The sequence below is a fragment of the Chinchilla lanigera genome, unplaced genomic scaffold (assembly GCF_000276665.1).
Source record: "Chinchilla lanigera isolate Chin_1 unplaced genomic scaffold, ChiLan1.0 scaffold00132, whole genome shotgun sequence".
Taxonomy (NCBI): domain Eukaryota; kingdom Metazoa; phylum Chordata; class Mammalia; order Rodentia; family Chinchillidae; genus Chinchilla; species Chinchilla lanigera.
This window is the reverse complement of record NW_004955533.1, coordinates 327,519-347,394: the sequence shown is the minus strand read 5'-3', so window position 1 is coordinate 347,394 and position 19,876 is coordinate 327,519. Positions and strand designations below refer to the sequence as shown.

The window sequence follows — 19,876 nt, the reverse complement described above, 5'->3', positions numbered from 1 at the left end:
GGCAACAGTTCATGGGGGTGGAAGACAGCAAAAGCAGCAAGCACAAAAAGGGGGGAATGGCGGCTGAACAGCAAACAGCCAGAGCAAAAGGGAGGAATGGCGGCAAGCAGCGTCTTTCCCTCCCTTACAGATAAACAGGCTACCCCCACCTAAGGGGCGTGTAGCTCTCACATGATCTCCATGCGCTCCTCTTCCACAGGCTCAGGATGTATACAAAGTAATCACGCTGGCTTCCTGCTGAGTCACTTAGCCAAACCTCTAGACTCCCCAAGCTGGAACGATGTATCAACCATAACAGCGATATACAACATAAAATCGGGTTTTGCTCTGTGACCCAATCTTTTGTCTTCTAATGGATGAACTTAACTCATTTCTCTATCTTTCTATGGAAGATATGTTTGGTGTTAGTTTTTTTTAAGCTTATAATCTCTGCTTTAAACTTTTGTTCTATAAAGGCAATCACCTGTTCATGGCACATCTTGCTATAATTTTCATCTGTTCTGGGGCAGCAGATTTTGGTAAATGCTCTTCATCTGTAGGGTGTCTCCCCGACCCTTCCTCACCTTCGTTTCGTTATATCTTTGTTCAGAGTAGGGTTTCCCAACGGGGACTCTGTGGATGTGCGGATTGTGTACTTCTCTGTCATGGGGCCGTGCTGTGCACTGCGACACGTGAAGCTGCATCTCTGGACTCCTCCTCCTCTCCCGTTATGATGACCAAACCTGTCTCCAGGTTGCCAAATGTCCCCTAAGAGGCAAAATCCTAGCTGAGAACCATGGGTGTAGACCATAGGCTCCTTTGGTTACTCACCTCTGCAAGAGGTGAATAATTCTCCTGTGGAGAGAAGCCCATGCTCACACAGCGCGGGACAGGGAATAAATAAATTCCTGTGGCTTTATGCTTGCAGCCGGATGGGCTTGGCAGCTGTGGAGAGACTCACAGTGCAGTCCCTCCCCTCCATCTGCCTTGCCAACAGCAGCCCAGTGAGCTTCTGAAACAACTTGGCCACATGGACTCCCGAAAGATGGCGCAAGCTGCCTGTTATGTAAGACTCTTAGCTGGCTTCTGCTTTCTCTCCACCCTTCACCTGCCCCAGCTTGCCCTCTCTACTGTGGTCAGACCCGCCTCAGTCCTTGCTTTCCTGGGCATTCCAGACGAGTGTCTTTGCTCAACCTTCTTTTCATCACCTGCCTTCCTTTCCTACAGGGTTTCAAGGCCCATCCTGGGACCATCTCCTTGAAGAAGCCTTATTGAGCTGGCTAACCCTGCAAATGTCCTTAGAGGGTTTAGCAGACACTCGGGCCCAGGACTGTATGCAATGATGTGGCAGTGTGTGGGGTGGCACAGAGCTAGATCAGAGGTCTAACTTACTCCCTACAAATATCACCCCACGGCCACCTTGGAGCCAGGGCCTTGATCACAGCACACCTGATGACAAGGTAGGTGTGTACAGTGGTGAGTGAATGTATGAATGATGTCTTTCTGGCCAGTAGTTTGGCTTACTGAAAAATGAGTGAATGAATGATACAACTTCTAACTCACATCACTGAGATGAATGGAGAAGATGATTGCACTTACTGAAAAAAGTCTGGAGAAATAACTTCTCTGCGTTTAATAGTCACCTAATTAACAATTACAGCAAACACCATTGACTGTTTGCCATATGCTAGGAGTAACAAATCATCTCCACGGTTAGCAGGTCATAACAACACACACTTATCATCACAGTGTCAGGAATTCGAGAGACTCAGCCTGGCGGTTCCAGCCCAGGGTCTGTTAGTAAGTTGCAGTCAGGAAATGCTTGGCACACTGTGACCCTCGAATGTCCTGGAGTTCCCACAGCCTGAGCGTCCTGCAGAGACACAGTCCCAGCAGGAGGGACTTGCTGCTTGGAGACCAGGGTTCAATCCCAGAGGTACAGCTGGGCTCTTCTGTACTTCTTTACTGTCATCTGGTGGTCACTTCTCACACTGCTTTAGCTCTAAGAAAACAGAACTGATCAAGTATGCAGGAATTTACAGAAAATGCTAACTCCAATATTAAATGCAGTATTTACTGTTTCTTAGGAGCAGTGTTAGCTACACATCCATGCAAGTTGCTTTAGAGGCTTTAGTTTTACTAGAAGACACCCAGCCTGGAACTGTATGAAATTGTGTGGCAGTGCATGGTGTGACAGAGAGCTAGATCAGAGGTCTAACTTTACCCCTACACATATCACCCTCACCGCCACCATTATTCCCACCAACATCACCCCACCATCATCCATCTTTACCACCCCCAGTTTACCATACCACAGACATCACCATTACCAGAAACATCATCACCATCATCCTCCACCATCGGTGCTATCTCCACCATCACCACCACACCAGAAACATCAGCACTACCAGTAAAACCAGCACGATTACCCCCACACCACCACCACCACCCCCACCACTCCCCATCGCTGCTGTCCACCCCCACTCCGTCACGATCACTCATCTCATGATCACTGCCAACATCACCACACATTTGGAGATACCAAACAATGTGGACTTCTGAAATGGAATTGTCCTGGTTACTTTTTCGTTTCTGGAACAAAATATCCAACATCCAAAGTTGAAGGAGGAAAGGCTTATTTTCACTCAGTTTGTAAAGGGTTCATGCTATAGTCAGCGGGCTCCACACCATGGTGGTGTGGCAGAGGGGCATCACAGAGGAGAAACAGTCCACGGTACGGCAGGCAGTAAGCCTTCCTATTCCACTCAGACTAGGCACCTATTGGTTGGTGCGACCCACACCCAGGACCCATGCTAAACCAGTCTCCGTACAGAACCATGCTAAACCAGTCCAGTTATCACGCCCACAGTCTAGTATCACACACCTTGATCTAGTCACCTCCTGAAACCCCCACCTGTGCGTGAGGCCTGAGGGGACATCTAGATATAAGCCATAGCAGAAAGTTAATAGAATAGTAAATAGAACAGATTAGCTATGAAACCTAATATCTTTTCATTTTGATGAGAACTTTCACAAATATTTTATTATTGAAACTTTGCAATGGCTTTAAGAGATGAGGCAAATGCTAGTGCCATCCTTGTATTTACTTTTTTTTTGAGGTATTTTCATACAGCAAAGTACAAAAGGCAACATAACTAACACCCACAAACTTGTGACCCAGAACTAACAAGTGCTAATATTTTGTCATCTATACCTCAGAATTGCTTAAAAATTTTAAAAAAGAACACTTTCTAGATAAAGTGAAAGTCCCTATTAGGTCCCTCCCCATTCCCATTTCCGCTCTCCATTCCTAGAAGTAACTTATTTTACAATTTTATATACTATGTTTTTATAATTTTACTATGTATATTTATGGCATATAATTACACACATTTTTCCTTAAGTTATACAGAACACTGTTTTCTGCATGTGCTTTTAGGGAGCTATAAGTGGTATCACACTGTAACATTCTGTAACTGCTTTCATTCTGCAATATGTTTTGATGTCATTTCACTCTGCCGGGTGGAGAGCTATTCCACATCTCCAACTGCAGTACAGTATTCCACATATGAGTAGCTACATTTTGTTTATTTGTTCCTCTGTTGAAGGGCATTTGGGTTATAGTCAACATCACTACACACAGTGCTGCAGTGAACATCATTATACACGTCTCTTATTATCATATTTAATTACAAATGAGGAAACTGAAGCTCTGGAGAGAGAGATCACGATTGCTCATCCTCCTACAGCCCTCAGGTGGCAGTCAGGATTTTACTGGCCGGCCTTCTCTGTACTCCAGGCATCTTTTTCTGCACGTTCCTGCAGGTATTGGGGTACTAATCGCTCACAATAGACAAAAGTAATCACTCACAAGATAGATAAAAAAATAGACAAGCTATGAAATACGTGATCTTGACAAAATAGTGGTTCTGCACAGAACGTAACTCGATTTTCTAAAAGCAGCGTAAGTTGGAAGTTGTGTGGCAGCTGTCCGGTATCACTTGTTACAGGCTGAACTGTGTCTCCACCGAAATTCCCATGCTGAGATGCGAGGATGCAGGGGGAAGGCAGCCCTTTCTGAGCCACAAGAGGAATGCGGGAGGAACCAACTCTACGGACACCCTGAGCCAACTTCCAGGCTCCAGTCTGTGTGGGAACTCACTTTTGTTGTTCAAGCTGCCCCGTCTCTATTCACACTTTGTGATGACAACCCAGGATAGACAGGAGCTTGGTAGTAGCAAGGCACAGCCCTCCAGGAGCCACCATGGCCCAGGCGGAACAGCTAAGGATGGCCATCACCCCTTCTCTGGTGACAGACTCCCAGAGCACTGACTCTTAGTTCCACTTTGGTACTTGGAAGTTGTCCTTGGTAAGTCATAAGTATTTTTAGAGCCGGAAATGTCCATGTCTCTCAATCCTGTAGACCAATCAGCTAGCTCTGGTGGATGGAGTCTCCAAGATCTGTCCTACCATTTTCTATGGTAATAATGTCCTTTGCTCTCCAGAGATCTAGCCAGCCAGTGGGTCTCTGTCTTTTTGACATTTTACATCTATCAGGAAGAGCCATAGCATTAGGAGAAGAGAGCATTTCTAACCTATACTTAGCAAGGTTCCCCTCTCAGTGGCCCCACAGTTAATGGATGGAATCAATACCTCCAGTCAGCACCCGTCCCTGGCTGAGACTCTATTAGAAATTTTCATCAGGGATGCATGGAAATGGTCTTATTTATTTTGCAGATGAACAAATAGCTTTCCTCATTTACTAGGCAGGTGGCTTTGGGAAAAGTTTATTACATTCTCTGCCTCAATTTCCCCAATCTGTAAAATAGGAATATTAATAGTTCCTATGTCACAGAGATGTTGTGAGTGTTAAATGAAATGTTACACATAAAGCACTTAGAATTCTACCTGGCACATAACAAGAACCAACAAATTTCTCTCGTAGTTATAAAAACTGGTGTTATAGCAAATACCTATCAGGAAAAATAAAGTTAACATGTACACTTTCTCCTATCTTCCCTTACCCCCTATTTCTTACTATTTGCTATTTCACTGCTTCAATTAGAATTTATGTAGATTTTCCATGGTTGCCTGGTCTCATTTAATAGGTAAAATGCTGTTTACACTATGCTTCTCCTGGTGACTTCTTGCTCTTCCTGGCTTGATGCAGTTTCTTCAAGAATGGCTCATGGGTCTCCATTACCTGGATCCCTGCCAGTCCTAGAACGGCCTCCTGCTGCCCTTCTTCTTGGGTCTATGCACACCAAGCTCCTTATAGACAGAACTCTACCATCTTCTGCCAGGCTGTCATGGTAAGGTTTGCAATCCCATGAAATCTTTCTCCAGTAAAAGACTTGCTTTTCGCCCTCATGTGTTCTTGAATAGTTTTTTGTTGATCATTTCATTATCTTTCCCTGGACAATTCTGTGTTGATGATTCTGTTTCAGTTTTCCTGAAATGCAAGATACCCTTTTAAACCGAGGTTTAAGTCTTTAGTTTTATGAACGCTTTCTTTTCTATGTCTTTGAGGTTATCAGTTGTTTTCTTCAGGATACCAACTGTGTGATGAACACCCTTTGTTGTGCAAATCTCTCAGGCTGTCTGTCCCTCCTCTTTGTTTTACTTTGGGCGGCTTCCCCCAGCCTTTCTGCGGTCCCTGCCTATGATTCCAGCGACCAGCTTCTTTCTTGGCCTCTCCTCCCTGTCATTTTTGTAGCGGGCGCCTGCCTTTTCCACACAGCTCCCGAGCTTTGACAGCGCCTTCTCTTCTCTTTTGCTGTATTGGAACTGCTTCTCCAATTCCACGTGGCCCTTTTCTGAAGTTTTGTTGCTTTGTTTCTCCTTTTTTAAGAACATAGAAAATATATGTTTACACTGCTTGGCTCCCTGGGTAACTCTCCTAAAGAGGATTGTCTCACTGAGTTCTGGAATGATTTCTTGAAGATGATAAAAGTGTGAAAATAGTTACTAGAAGAAGCTGTATATGAAACCTGTTTCTCCTGTGGCCAAATGTTAGGCTGAGAAATGCAAACCTGCCGAAGGAAAATAGCATAAAACTGTTGGAATCTCCAGAATTATACTGGCTCAGTGGTTCTGAGGATGTGGAAAGGCCTATGTTTTAGTTAAAGTGAAAGATGGTTCCTTTCCACATAACCCAAAAGTACCAGTGTGCAGACCCATGCTAGGGACAGCTCAGTCTTTTACTGCCACCAGAGCTAGGAAAACAGGTTTCCCCACACTTGTGCCACAACCTGTGCTGCACTTGGCTTGGTGTGAGTTTGGCCAACAATGTTCTACCTGCACTGTTACAATTTTTCCTAAAGAAATGCCCCAGGGGAATGGTGTTCCCAGTAGTTCTGCTCCAGCCAGTGTCTGAGCACCTATCATCCCGGCTTCTGGTGCTCCAGGAGACTGTCCAAAGACACACAGAGTTAAAGGTGGTCCCACTGTCATCGTGCAGTCAGGATGGGGAGTGGAGAACTGTGCAGATGCTGAAGTGCACAGGAAGCTAATCAAGGTGAGATGTCTATGCCAGCGGTCATCCCTCTAGGACAGACCCAGAGTCAGTGGCCAACGGACTTCAACTTACCCACGATTTTCCCTGTGAAGCTGAAAGCCTGGTAAACAGGAAGTTAGGCTGCTAGGCTCCATGTCTCACACCATGTAAGAGCGGAGCCTGAAACCCAACATCGAAAGCCTGCAGATCCAGTGCTCTTGTTCACAGCATCCTCCAGCTGTGGTTCAGAAGGTCTTGGACCTGTGGGAGACTGTGACCAGGTCCCTGGGCCAGGAGGGAGGCCACCAGGGCCTCTGGAAGCTCACCGATGGTGACCTGGTTTCCTGCTTGCCCAGCATAAATTCGTGATTACAATAAACTGTTGAACTACTGTTGTCCATCCCTTTAGGGGAAAACCAGTAGTTTTAAGTGACTTACAGGGAGGAAGGTTCTGGTAAAATATCATTTGAATGTCTCTAATTCCTGCCCATTCCTGCCAGGGTGCTACTAAGAAGTCCCATTTTATTTTGATTTTCAAGGTTAGTTCTTTCTCTTTGAAGTCATATGGAATTTTCTTTTTGCCATGGGTATTCTTCCACATCATTGTAATGTGTCCATGTGGGGTTTTACCTTGTCAGTTCTCAATCCTATTTGTCGCTCTGTGACCCCTATCCATCTGAGATGTCACTCTTTTTAAAATTCTGAGAAATATCATTATTTCTTCAAGTATCTTCTCCCTCCCTCCCTTCCTCCTTGCCTCTCTTCCTTCTTTTCCTCCTTCCTCCCCACTCCCTCCAGGACACTGATTATCTGCCCCCTGCACTGCCACTCCTGTTTCCTGTACTCTTTTGGTGCCTTTTTCTCCCTCCTCCCTGCTGCCTTGGGAAGGTTCCTCAGAGGTCTCCCACTGTGTCCCATGCTGCCTTTCTCTCTTCCAGGAAGTATTCATTTCTACTTTCATATGTAACATTTCCACTTGGTTCTTTCTTGTTACAGCAAAACATTCTTAGTCTTTTCCTTTAGTGTGTGTTTATCATGTGATTTAAAAGTACCAACCCTGTTTCTACAGGTGCAGTGTTCAGTTCACTGCACTTCTCTGTGGCTGGGAGCCCAGGACCTGCTGTGCCTGCTGTGGGTACAGAGAAGGTAAAGGCCAGACCCTGCTGGTGTCCCCAAGAGAGCATAAGGACAGGGAGCCCCAGGACACAGAGCCACAGCAGATAAGCTCCACTTGCTAACAGTATTTGACAACTTGGTCCAAAGTTCACTTGACACTTAGAAAGAACTGAGTTGGAATGAGAATGGTCTTCAGTTTGAACTCCTGTCCCAGGTGTGACGCAAAAAAACCCTGCAGCGACACCCCAGGTGGTGGAACTGCTCACAGCTGCCATGAGCGATTGAGCGCCCAGCTGCTGCCACTGATTGGGGTGAAGGGGAGACCCGGAGGCACACAGGAGGGCAGGACAGAGCAGAAGGGCTCTCCTCAAGGTGCCTCCTCAGCGCTGCTCAGAGACGTTAGGGGACCTTGGCCCCCACTTCCTGTGCCAATTTCCGCAGCCAGGGTGTTGAGTTCCTGGGGCACAGGCTGCTCCCCAAATTCGGCTGTGGTCTCTCCGTCTTGAGGTGGATGATGCTGACTGGGCAGGTGCCATCCTGAGGACGGGAAACATCACACGCTCACCCCACAACTCACATGCAGCTTATGGCTACAGCCCACAGAGCCCGGTCTAGAGCCCATTCCTGAGCATGGCTGAGAGTAGACACAGGGCTTCCCAGGTGAGCCACCAGGCTGTGGGCCTGAGCAGCAGGTGGTTGCCTTGTGCAGGCGAGAATACATCAGTTCCAGTTAACATCCCAACTGCTTGAAGTATAACTTCATAAATTAAAAGAATGTCGCTTTCAAAACTTTCACAATTAAAATCGCAACTCAAATATATTCTCTTCTTGAAGGCAGAATGTACAGGGATCCAGATTATAACTGAGAGGTTGCCTAGTGATCCCAGAGGCAAAGTATGACCTTTCCTCCTCTTGACCACACAAGCCATGGGCCACCTGGGCCTCTGTCTTCTGCAGTGGACATGGTTACGAAGAAAGAGAGCTCTTTAATGGTCAATCTGATTCCAAGAGAAAGAAAGACACTGGACTGGCCTTTGCTACAGCCAGGCAGCGGCAGCTTCACCTATGAACAGCAGGACAGCCTCCAACGATCTGTGCAGCACAGAGCAACGGTAACTATATTCTACTAAGATGACTCAAGAATGCAGTGTTTAATTTTTAAAAATTTATTACAGTAAAGACACACTGCCATTAATACCCCTCAAACGCCTCCCCCAGCTTCAAACCACTTACCTCATCCTTCTTGCCACTTTCTGAAGCAGCTCTGGAGTCCTCTTTCATGCCTTTAGTTACACTGTTGTGGCTGCCTTGATGTCCTCAATTGATTGGAAACATTTCTTAGTCATTTTGACTTTGGGAAAGAGCCAGAAATCGCATGGTGCCAAATCTGGTGAGTAAGGTAGAAGAGAACACACTGTGTTTTCACCGGCCTGCTTCTGTGGCTGGCACCTGGCAGCAGCACTCACCTACTTTTTATCACAGCTCGTAAAGACACTCACGAAAGAAGACTTCCAGAACTGCTTCTGAAAGTAGCAAGAACAACGGGCTAAGTGCATGTGAAGCCATAGGGAGTATTCTGATGGGGATTAATGCCCAAGCGTCTTACTGTAATAAGAATATTTTGAAAAATTTCAACATCCACTGTGTATTTTGATCACACCATGTACAACTTTTAGTATTCTCACACAACCTCCAAATACACGGAGGCATTTTAGAAAAAGATAGGGCCACTGCTCAGGTGCAGCTACTAGCCAAGCTCACACATGAACAAGCATTTTACATTTTATTTAGAAAGGCTTATTTGTGAAAAGGTAGACTACTCCTCAAATGAGCAGATCACATGATTGCTGGACAATGAGGACCAAACCCGAGCTGCTGAGTGGCAGTCCCAACAAGGAGTGGCGTGAACGTCCACCTAGCCGCGTCACCAACAGGCTCTGATGTTTAAAGCACAGGTCCATCACAGCTGGCTTGTGAGCACAGAGCAGAAACTGTGCACGTTTCACACGGGTTGTGCTAGCACTCCCCGCAGGATGCAAGTCCCAAGTGCACACCTCTCTGCTCCAAGGACCTGCGGCACGGTGAGGATGCCCAGCTCTCGCCAGCGCTGTCCTCCCTAGGGTGGCTGTGCATTTTTGCGGTTTTATTCCACTCATTCTTGTTTTTAAGTGTCTTAGTTGTTCAGGCTGCCACAGACTAAGGCCCCATGGGGTTGGTGTCTGGTCACCCCTACCTCCGGGCTCATGGGTGGCCCTGTCTTGTCTTCACTCTGGCCTGTTTCATACGGATACTGATGCCATTCTCTGCCTTGTGACCCCTTTGCCTCCCTGAGGCCCCACTCCCTAACACCTCCACCCTGCAGCAGGATTTCAACATATGAACTAGGGGAGAGCAGGACACAAATATTCTCAATAGCGCCCAGAATCTACAACTGATTTTTCCTTCCTTCTTCCCTCTCTCCTTCCTACTTTGAGAATGTAGTGCAGGAATATTAATAAAGGTTGAGTGGAGTTAAAGAAAATGAGAAGATTACGGTAAAGCCTCAAGACGAACAACAGCTGAACCCTGTCGCAGCCCACACCTAAGGCCTACGGGTAAGCCTTCATGGAGCTAGAGGACATGGAACAGCTGGTTTTGTTAATTAAACTGGAAATCAGTGTCACCCCCATGGTTCAGCAGCCCCTTTTGCATTTGCAAGTAAAGAGTTTTAATTTAAAAAATGAAACAAAACACTGTATCTCTGGACACCCCTCCAGACCATCCGATTCCAAAGTCTGCCCTGAGCTTTTTCTGTCTCCCTCACAGCACCAGTCTCCCAGGTGTCTGACCCACTATTCACAGCTACTTTACAATGTGGCTAAGTGTGTCTGTTCCCTGAATTCTCTTCTGAGCCACTGTAGCATCTGGTTCCCTCATTAATGCATAAAATAAAATTTTTTACCATGTATTCATCTGATACCAGTATGAGCCTTGATTTTATCCTTTCATTTTGGAAAATTATCTTTAAAAATAAAAGCAACCTCCCCACCCTGCTATTCTGTGGAAAGTGTCTGACCGTGAAGTCACCAGGCCTTATTTCTCAAGAGCCTTCACACCACAGAGCCGCCAGCAGCAGTGGCACCGCCAGCAGCCAGGCAGCACCACACACCGACTCCTGGCCTAGGGAGGATTTCCTGGAGGAGCTCAGCTGTTTCTTGAAATCTATGGTATGGAGCAAACCATACTGCATCAGACACTTCCTTAAAATTTCCTCTCAATAATCCTAAATCTCACTGGAGGTACAGGCCCCCTCTCTAATCAGGGGGATTCTCAACTGCCTCAGCAAGCAGGTGCGCCTCCACACTTCGCCTGTCAGCAGATCTAGGCCTTCGATTCAAATGGATTTCATGGGGCCCCTGAGGACAGGGCAAAGCCTGGCTTTGCTTACCAGCTCTGTGCAGCCCTGTCCCTTCTCCATCAGAATACTGCGGTGTCCACTGACAGATGAGAAGCAAAGGTCCCAAGCTCAGCACCTTGCCCAAGATGGCACATTAAGTGTGTGGCAGACGTGGATTCAAATCCGCAAGGTCCCAACCCTGTACTCCCACTCAGATGCCAATGCTGAACACCTTTTTCCACCAAGGTGCCCAGGCTCAAGGGGACCATATTTCCCAGGGAAACTCAGCACAGCACTGCCTCAATTTTCCCATCCCTGGGACAAAATGCCTGGCACCCAGGGCTTAAAGGGAGGCTTATTTGGGCTCTCGTTTTAGAAGTTTCGGTTTCCATGGCAGGGTGGAACCGTCTGGCAGAAGAAAGCCGCTCATATCACGGCAGCCAGGAAGCAGAGAAGGGAGACACACCTCCCCAGTCACACCTCCCGCAACCTGGCTCTGAGGCACGCTCAGCCATAACCTCACCATGGACTAATCCACCAACTGTGTCATGCCCTGTGACCAACCCCTCCCCAAAGCTGCACTTACGATTGCAAGGGGCTTGGGGCACATCTAGGTATAAACCGTAACAAGAGCAAAGCAGCATCATTTCTTGTTCTTCAATATCCTCCAAGAGATACATAAACATTCAGGTATTTCTACACTAACGTCTACAACTTTTCATCATCAATGGAGAGGTAAGGAGATGATTTCTCTTATATTTTAAGCTTGAAAATTTTTAAAGTCACATCCCTACATCTAACAATCACATGCATTGACACCTATCATCATCCATAAATACCTGTTCACAACTTTCCACCTTTCCCTTTCCTTCTTAAGTTCAGAAGAGATGAAGGTTCAGAGTCCGGTGCCTCGCTCAGTGTGAAGGCCCTATGTCCAGTCCCCCCACAGAAATGAGTTCTATACAAATATTATCTCTTAACTTAATGACTGGGGCAGGGTTTCCCCTCCAGTCTGTGTTTTTATGGATGAATGATTAAAGTTATATAAATAAAGCAGGAAGTCACCAGGAATTCTTTTTTTTTTTTCCAGATTGGAAAATTTTGTTCCTATGAAAAAGTGAGTCAGGAGTTTTATGAGAGCGATTTCCTTTGACTTCAACCTTCTCAGTGGTGGAGATACCACTTCTGGGCTGGAAGGTCCCAGGGTAGGGGAGCACACCGGGTGGTTAGGGACTGGAGAGGAAGGTCACGCCCTGCTGTTCACCGAGGGCTCGGAGGGGCACAGGGACTCGGGAGTGTCTTCCACTCTGTCCTGGACAGAGTTCATACACAGTCTTTTATATCTACCCAGTATTTAACTTTACAATGGAAGACAGGAAAGAAACACCACACAAACATATGGAAGATAAGCAGCATTTATCTTCCAATCAAGTCCATCAGGCTTCTAAAAAAGATAGTTTACTTTGCTCCTTTTACTTTTTAATTAATTAATTAATTAATTTTGTAGCACTGGGGACTGAACCTTGCTTTGACCCCTTTCCTACAATGTATCACTAAACACCTGCCAGACAGCTCCGGGTGTCAGGTCTCTCGGCACGTGTTCTTTACAATACGTCACCTCCTCCCTCCAGACCTTGTTCAAGAAGAGTTCATTTTCCCCTCACAGGACAGGGAAATGGTGCTGCACGGAGGACTCAGGGAGGACTCCGTCCGGTCAGCGGCAAGGACTAGCAGGTCATGAGGCGCAGGACAAGGGTATTCCTGCAGCATTGCCTGGAGTGACGGGAAGCAAGGGCCTTCCTGTTCCTGTTCTCTGCCTGGGAGGAGTGGCCTGCTGTCCCCCGTGTCTGTACACCCAGGCTCCCTGGGGGGCTCTGAGCTCTTCTGGGACCACGAAGAAGCCACACACCTGCAGGTGCTCACAGGTGTCTTTATTAGTCCCGCCCCACCTCCTGGGAGATGCAGGGCTGGCCAAGGCACGTGGTCCTCACTTGGGTCCTGCCCGTTGGCCAACACTGCTGTGCCTGCAGTAGGCAGATGTGCACAGCTGCTTCAGGGCCTGGTTTCCTTAGGTGCAGAGTCCCACAGGAGAAAAGCCGGAGTGAAGAGCGCCACTGCTCCCCACTGGGAGGAGGTCCAAGGCCACAGCACTCAGACATGATGGTGCAGAAGCCAAACCCTCAGGGGTGTTGGAGGCCCCGGCATGGGCCCCACTGCCCTCTCATGGCGCAACCCCTGCCTAGCCGTAAGTTCTTCCAGTCAATGCTGTGCACAGATTGCACTTGGATGCCTTGGGGTCACTGAGTTCTGTGGGTGCTCTGTGGAGTGCAAGGAATCAGGTGTGTAGAACCTGGCACCCAGGAGCGCTGCTCCATCCTGGGGCCTGGGCTAGGAGTGGACGGCACGGTGAGCAGACCGTTTTTCTGTGAAGAAACTTTTCAGCAGTAGCACCTGGCTGAAGCTCACCACAAACAGGGCAATTGTCTCACCGATGGACCAGTAGGAGACTCGGCTGTTGAGGTCTTCAGCTCGGGCTCGATCCTGCGCCTCCCGGAGTCGGTAATGTGTCTGGGAGTCGATCACTGTCTTCAGAGCCTCGTGGATGGTCACACAAGCAGACTCCATCTGGGCAGAAGACACGAGCAGTCACAGCACTTACCTGGGACAGTGGACGCCAACCAACAGCCCACCTGTCGCTGATATCAGGGAAGCCCCGAGTGCTAACTTGCTGTCTGTGCAGAGGGTCTACCCAGTCCTGTTTACTCCCAGCGGAAAGCCCACCCGAGGCCCAGAGACAGCAGACAATTTGCTGGCGACACCACTGGTAGGTGGCAGGGTCAGGAGCCCACGCCCGTGCTCACCGCCCGCTTTCTTATTTAATCCTTGTGAGAGGCAGACACGAAGGTCATCACCCTTGTCATCAAGCAATGCTGGCTATGCGCACATGTGCTAATGGGGAAACTGAGGCTGGACCAGGCCACAAACATCGCTGGGGTACATGGCTAATGCAGCAGGTGGACCAGACCTCAACCGTTCGGACTCTGGCTCTCCTGCTTCTGCTGTGTAACCGATGCCAACAGTTTTATGCATTAACACAGGCTGGAAAGGACATCCTCTTCTCAGGTCACAAACACACAGACACAGGTATGCACACACATACACCTACACTCACACCATACCAGACAAATCCCTGCCCCTGCTAAAATACCGTGTGAAGGTGGAACTCTGAGAACACCCTGGCCAGCACCCTGAGAGCTCCACTCCATGACCAGGAACCCCGAGGCCTCTGCTTACACATGTCCACAAGGCAGCTTTCTCCACAGAAGTGACCACCTGCAGGACTGGCTAAGTGCCCAAGAGGCTGAGAACACAACAGATGGCAGCCAGACAAGGACCCCGGCCCTGTGGTGGCACAGAACTGGGCCCAATGGCAGCCCTGTGAGAGTGAAGCAGCTGCTCCCCAGGGCCTCCGGCTCAGAGCCCACGCTGACCTACACCTCCGTCCTGGCCTCGTAGGACGGAGCTTCGAGGAACGAGCAGGGTGCAGCACCGCTGTGGGTGGGGCTGGGAGTCACTCGGCAGTCACGAGGACACATGGCTCTGCACCTATGGAACCTGCCCCGTGTGAGACGATCGTCCCCAGCCATGATACCAGGCTGCAGACATCACTATATCCCCAGCACCACACACCCGGCCTCAAAGGCAAATTGCTCGCAACGCACTGCATAAGAAGCCGCGGAAGCTTTGTCTCCCAGAACCTGTTTCTTGCCACGGTGGGGAGCCACAGTCACGAGACGAGGCCTCCCCGCGGGAGCTGCACTGCCTAGGGAACAGCAGCGCCCCCACAGCCCCTCTCTACAAAGCTAGGGCTTCCTCTGTGCCTCGTGGCTGTACCTCTGCTGACCTGCGGCTGGAGGGGGACAATGTCACCCAGAAAGAAACGCAACATGATCTGAACTGAGGGGTGGACAGGGCACCAGCACAACCCAGGGAGAAGGAGCCCATCGTGCTCCAATACGAGCGCCAAGGGTACCTGTACCTTGTTTCTCAGTGGCTGCCGGTGTGTCTGAGTACCACCACATACTACACACTACGCTCTCTCCAGACAGTGCCCTCACCCATGTGCTGAGGTGCTGGGACCCAAAGACATCTGACATGAGAAAGGAGCAGAAGATCCCGGAACGGCTCTTGACATGGGACTGGCTGCAAATGCTCAACCTCCAGACAGGGCCACTTGAGGCAGACCTGCCTGCAGGGGATGGTGAGCTTGCTCCCTGCCTGCCCACTAAGACTGCCAGGGCACATCAACATCATGGAGACGGAGCAGGGCCTGAGCTAGGAAGGAACTAAGAAGAAGCCACGGTGTGGGGTCAGCTGAGTCAAGACAAGGCTTGTCACAGCCTCCCAGGACCAGCCTCTATGACCTGGGCACAGGTGAACAAGCTAGTTCCACGCATCTATCAACTGGAGATCCTGGGAGACCAGTTCAGGGGGCAGGGCGGGGCCACAGTAAAATGACGCTACAGGAATTTCAAACCAGGCCCAGGTCCACTAATGCATTCAAACATCATTAAATGCCTACTTGTCTTCTGGGCACTTCCAGGTACGAAAGGGTTTGGGTTCTTTTTTGGTACGAAAGAGTCTGGGTTCTGGGAACCCAGACTCAGCAAGACAGTCATTCACAACTACAAGGAAAAGCCAACCAACTGTAACAAAAAGCGAAAGCTGTAACCAGAGGGGTGTGCAGAGCTGCAGGAACCCCCGGAGAAAGGAGCCAATCCTATCAGAGGAGAAGGGGACCAGACACAGGAAGAGTAAGCTGCAAGCTGACGAAGGGACAGAAAGAGCCAGGTGTCAGAAGCACCAGCAGCACAGGCCTGGAAATCGGCACGTCACCACAGTCCTGCCAGAGACAAGACCCCCACTCCCGGTCACCGTGTCTGGCAGGAATGGATCTGGAGTGCTGAGGTCAGGGGATTCAGCAATGAAGGCCTCCTGCAATTAATTAGTGGGAGGGATGGATAAACAAATGTGTGTGTGCGTGCATGTGTGCACAGCATGGCTGTGTGTGCATATACATGTATATAAATATGTACATACACATACACACATTTTATTCCTATAAACCGGAAGAGACTTCTGTTTGTAAATACTAGGAGAACACTCACTTGGGTTTCCAGGCTAGAAACCCATTCTCCAAGTTTCCTTCTGTTGCAGTTAGGAGCTGCACGTGTGCACTGGACTCGGCCGATTGGAGCTCCTCAGACACCAGCCCAGGCTGGATGCAGTAGCGCTGGCCCACAACTTCTCAACACTGCTGAGTCCTCTGGGACACAGACCACATCCACACCCCGAGAAACCTGGAAACAGCTCACTGCCGGGAGTCACAGAGGCCCCAACAATGAAAGCCTGCTATTTCCTTACCTGCTGGGACCCTGTCAGCATGAGCCAGAAAGAAACCTTTTCCCTCATTACCACAAAACTGTCAGGCAGACGCCCAGCCTACTTCTAGGGCAATGGAGACCACAGCCACTGGCTAAAAGGGGACCCACGCCCAGCTGATCAAAACCAAAGGTCACAGCTGTCATCTCTGCTCTGCTCCATGTTGGGAGGCCCTTCCCGCTCCCATGACCAACACATTCCCGGCAGCTCGACAGTTCGCTCTGCGGGAGCCCTGCCTGGCTCTCTCAGCAGCACTGCCTGGACCTTCCAAGACCCCGAGCCCATCAAGCCTCACCCTGGCCACAGTGCTGCAAGCAAACTGGCCAGCAAGACCACGTGTCTTGCCACACTTCGGCCCAGCGGGCAGGTGGCGTGAATGCCTGCACAGGTGCACCTGGCTCTAGGCAGAGGCCGCAGAGCTACAGAAGCGGCAGAAATCCCTCTCCAAAGGCAGCAAGGAGGCAAGGGCTCCGAGAGGCACAAGAGGGAAGCCGGAGCCAATCTTACACGCAACAGACTCAGACCCTAAGGCTCAGGCTCCAGGAAAGAATCCTCTGCGGACCTCACGCATCACGCCCTTCTCTGACAAGCACGCCCTGCGCCGGTTCATGAGGATGTCTTCAGCTCAGACTTGTGACATCTTCCAAGAGAAGGCCGTTTCATTGGCTGCAGAGGACACTGCCTGCAAACCCTGCCCTTGGCTGGACGCTTGAAGCCAGCCAGTCATACCACTACCTGCATGAAACTGTGGCCACGCGCCACCTGGGTGACACAGCCTCATGAGTGGCCAGTACGGAGGAAGAAGGGCTCCTCTGTGCTGGCTGGCACCACCTTAACTTCAGGGAAGAGGGCAGATCTGGCAACCCAAGGACTCCAGGAGTGTGCCCCGGGCCGCAGGGGAGCAGGGATCATGGTCACCCTGGGGAGCAGCCAGACACCACCTGACCTCCAGAGGCTCCACACGCCCTGGTCTTGACTCTGGAATAAGCACAGCTAGGGACAGCTGATCCTGTCTTACAGGTTCCTCAGAGCCCGACAGGCATTCAACAAACACCTGGCGAATTTCTTCCAGCACCACACCTTCCACAGAGGGTGGATACAAGGCAGATTCCAGAGCCTCAGCCCTCAGGAAGCCTGAGCCTGCAGGGTGGGAGGAAGGAAGGGCTGATTAAAAGTGGGAGGGAGGCAGGATGAAGGAGGCGGGGTCAGGGCCTAACAAATCCCAGAGCAGGCGGGGACAGGGGTGGCTGCCTGAGCCCCAGCAGCATCCGCAGTGCCCTGCAGTGTGGAGCTGCTGCTGAGCGGCCACTGCTGGCCAGGACCCGAGCAGAAGTGACGTGTGTGACTACATGGAAGCCCTTCTTGTTCTCTCCTCCCTTTGGTGGCGACAGGCAGAAGACTCTAAAGCCCCAGGAGGGCAGAAACTTAAGAAAGCAAGCAGCATCTGGCTGCTGAGTCGTGCCACGTAGGCAAGCCCCACCAGCCTTCTTAGATTTGCAGGAGGGAAAACTTCTCCTGTCAGTGCACTGTCCTGTGCTGATGTGTCACAGCAGCTGTGCTGCCCTCACACCAACACAGTAGACTTCGGTCTCCGTGGCAGACACGTCACCCCTGCAGAGGCATGAAAGACAGACTGACGGGAATGACGTAGAGGGAAGCTGGATACTCAGGGATACGGCCAAAGAGCAGCAAGGGAGACAGGAAGGAGGGCAGGAGCCTTCAGAGCAGGACATGTGGCCCTATCATTAGGGGCTGGGGGCTCACTCACCTGGGTGAGAGCTGTGACCTTGTTCCCCATGTCTGGGAGAATGGGGGGCTCGTCGCCCACCTGGAAGTCAAAGTAAACAGTCTTGTGCGAGAAGGTGGAGAACTCATTGCTGAAGCAAAACTGGTAAACGCCCTTGACCTCGGTGCGGTAGGTGAAACTGTCGTACTGCTTCTTGGTTTCCCTGTAGATGACGTTGCCCAGGGGGTCCTCCACATAGCAGTCAACATCGTAGTGGCCTCCCGTGATGACCTGACACACACACAGTGAACTGTCATTGAGAGACAACCAGCATTTACTGCACACTGACCACGCCCCGCAATCAGGCCCTACAGACTCCTGTCACTTAGTTTTCAACACACTGCTTCGGAGTGCCAGGCTGAGATCTGAATCCACGCCTGCCTCACTCCAAAGGTTTCGCTCTGCAGGAACACAGTCAGCCTGATTCTGCCCGTACTACCGAAGAGGAAACTGAAGTTCCTAAGGTTACATGTAGGAGAACACAGCAGAGCTTCAGTTTGACCTGAGGGTTACTGGCTCCATCTCTCAGATACCAAATCATCACGCTGGTCTGCAGCAGGAACAAACGTACCCCAGGATGAGTGCTCTCCCTAAGTCAGGGCAACAAGTCTGTGAAACCAAGGGGAAGGCAAATTGAGGAACAGTCCCCAGGCTTTGCCACTTGTTAACTGTGTGACCCTGGGCAAGTCACTTGGATGACAGACAAACCGACACCACGGGGCCAACGGACCTTACTCGACTGTGGAGAGGCAAGGTGAGGTATGACATCTAAAGTGCTCAGCAGAGTCTGACACACACCAAGTGCCAGCCAATTACTGGACAACTTGGGCAGCACACATCCCGAGGTGACAGTGAAGGGGTGGGCTGTGGCCCTGAGCAGGCAGGGCTAGAGCAGGTGGAGCACACACTGCCCCTGCTGCTACCTCCTCTGGTCAGACACATGACCAAGGCCGGGGTCACTCTGCACTCTGAATGGGTCCAGTAACTAAATGCAAGACAAAGGCAAACAGAGGCGGAAGCTTCATGGAATCAGCCAGCGGCAGGAGTGGGAGGGACCTCGGCAGTCATTAGTTCAAACTCTCCTTCTTCACACAGGGGAAACTAAGGCCCTGCGAGGCCACACAGCACAGGTGCAGCGGTCAGCCACAGCGTTCGCTCCAGCGGTTCTCGCCCTGCTGCTCCGCATCAGCGGCCACTTCTCCACCTTCACCCTCCGGGCTGGCGCGACCCAATGCTGTGCTCCGCCCGCTCCCAAACTAGAAACGTCCCCTTCGCCCAGGCAGGTTGCTAGATGCGTCCAGCAAGCTCCGCGCGAGGCAGTGGGCGCCCTGCGGCCGGGTGTGCAAGCCCGTGCGGCTATCTCGAGAGGGGGCTTCGCCCGGGCGGGACCAAGCGACCGCTCGGGCCTCTCCTCCACAGTTACCACCCCGCTGCTGCTGCACTTCGGCTGCCGGTGTGAACTGACACCACACGAACGCCGAACCGGCCAGACCGGCGCCGCTCACGCCCGAAGCTGTGCGCGCGCACTGGCCTCCCTCGGGGGGCCGGCCGCCCCCTCCGCGCTGCCCGTACCCTCCCATCCCCGAAGGCCGCCAGCCCCCGCCCCGCTGCCCTGCGACGCCCTATGACCGCGGCTCTGCCCACGAGGCCCCCAGGACCCGAGCAGCGGCGGGGTCCTGAC

At 50.6% G+C, this 19,876-nt stretch overlaps 1 protein-coding gene and 1 long non-coding RNA gene across 2 annotated transcripts in view; both read right to left on the bottom strand.

Annotated features, from left to right (window-relative positions):
• Positions 1-1,597: 1,597 nt before the first annotated feature.
• LOC102014604 lies at positions 1,598-2,388 on the bottom strand. The gene is made up of 2 exons (XR_264737.2): positions 2,057-2,388; positions 1,598-1,981 (listed from the first exon to the last, which is right to left on the bottom strand). It is a non-coding gene; the product is annotated as an uncharacterized LOC102014604 (long non-coding RNA).
• Positions 2,389-12,364: 9,976 nt separating this feature from the next.
• The window catches only part of Tmed3 (transmembrane p24 trafficking protein 3), a gene marked incomplete in the record, with an annotated part of 7,987 nt that continues 475 nt past the window's right edge, over positions 12,365-19,876 (bottom strand). Inside the window, 2 exon segments of the mRNA XM_013507693.1 lie at positions 12,365-13,592; positions 18,178-18,426. Coding sequence (XP_013363147.1) covers positions 13,356-13,592; positions 18,178-18,426 — 486 coding nt within the window.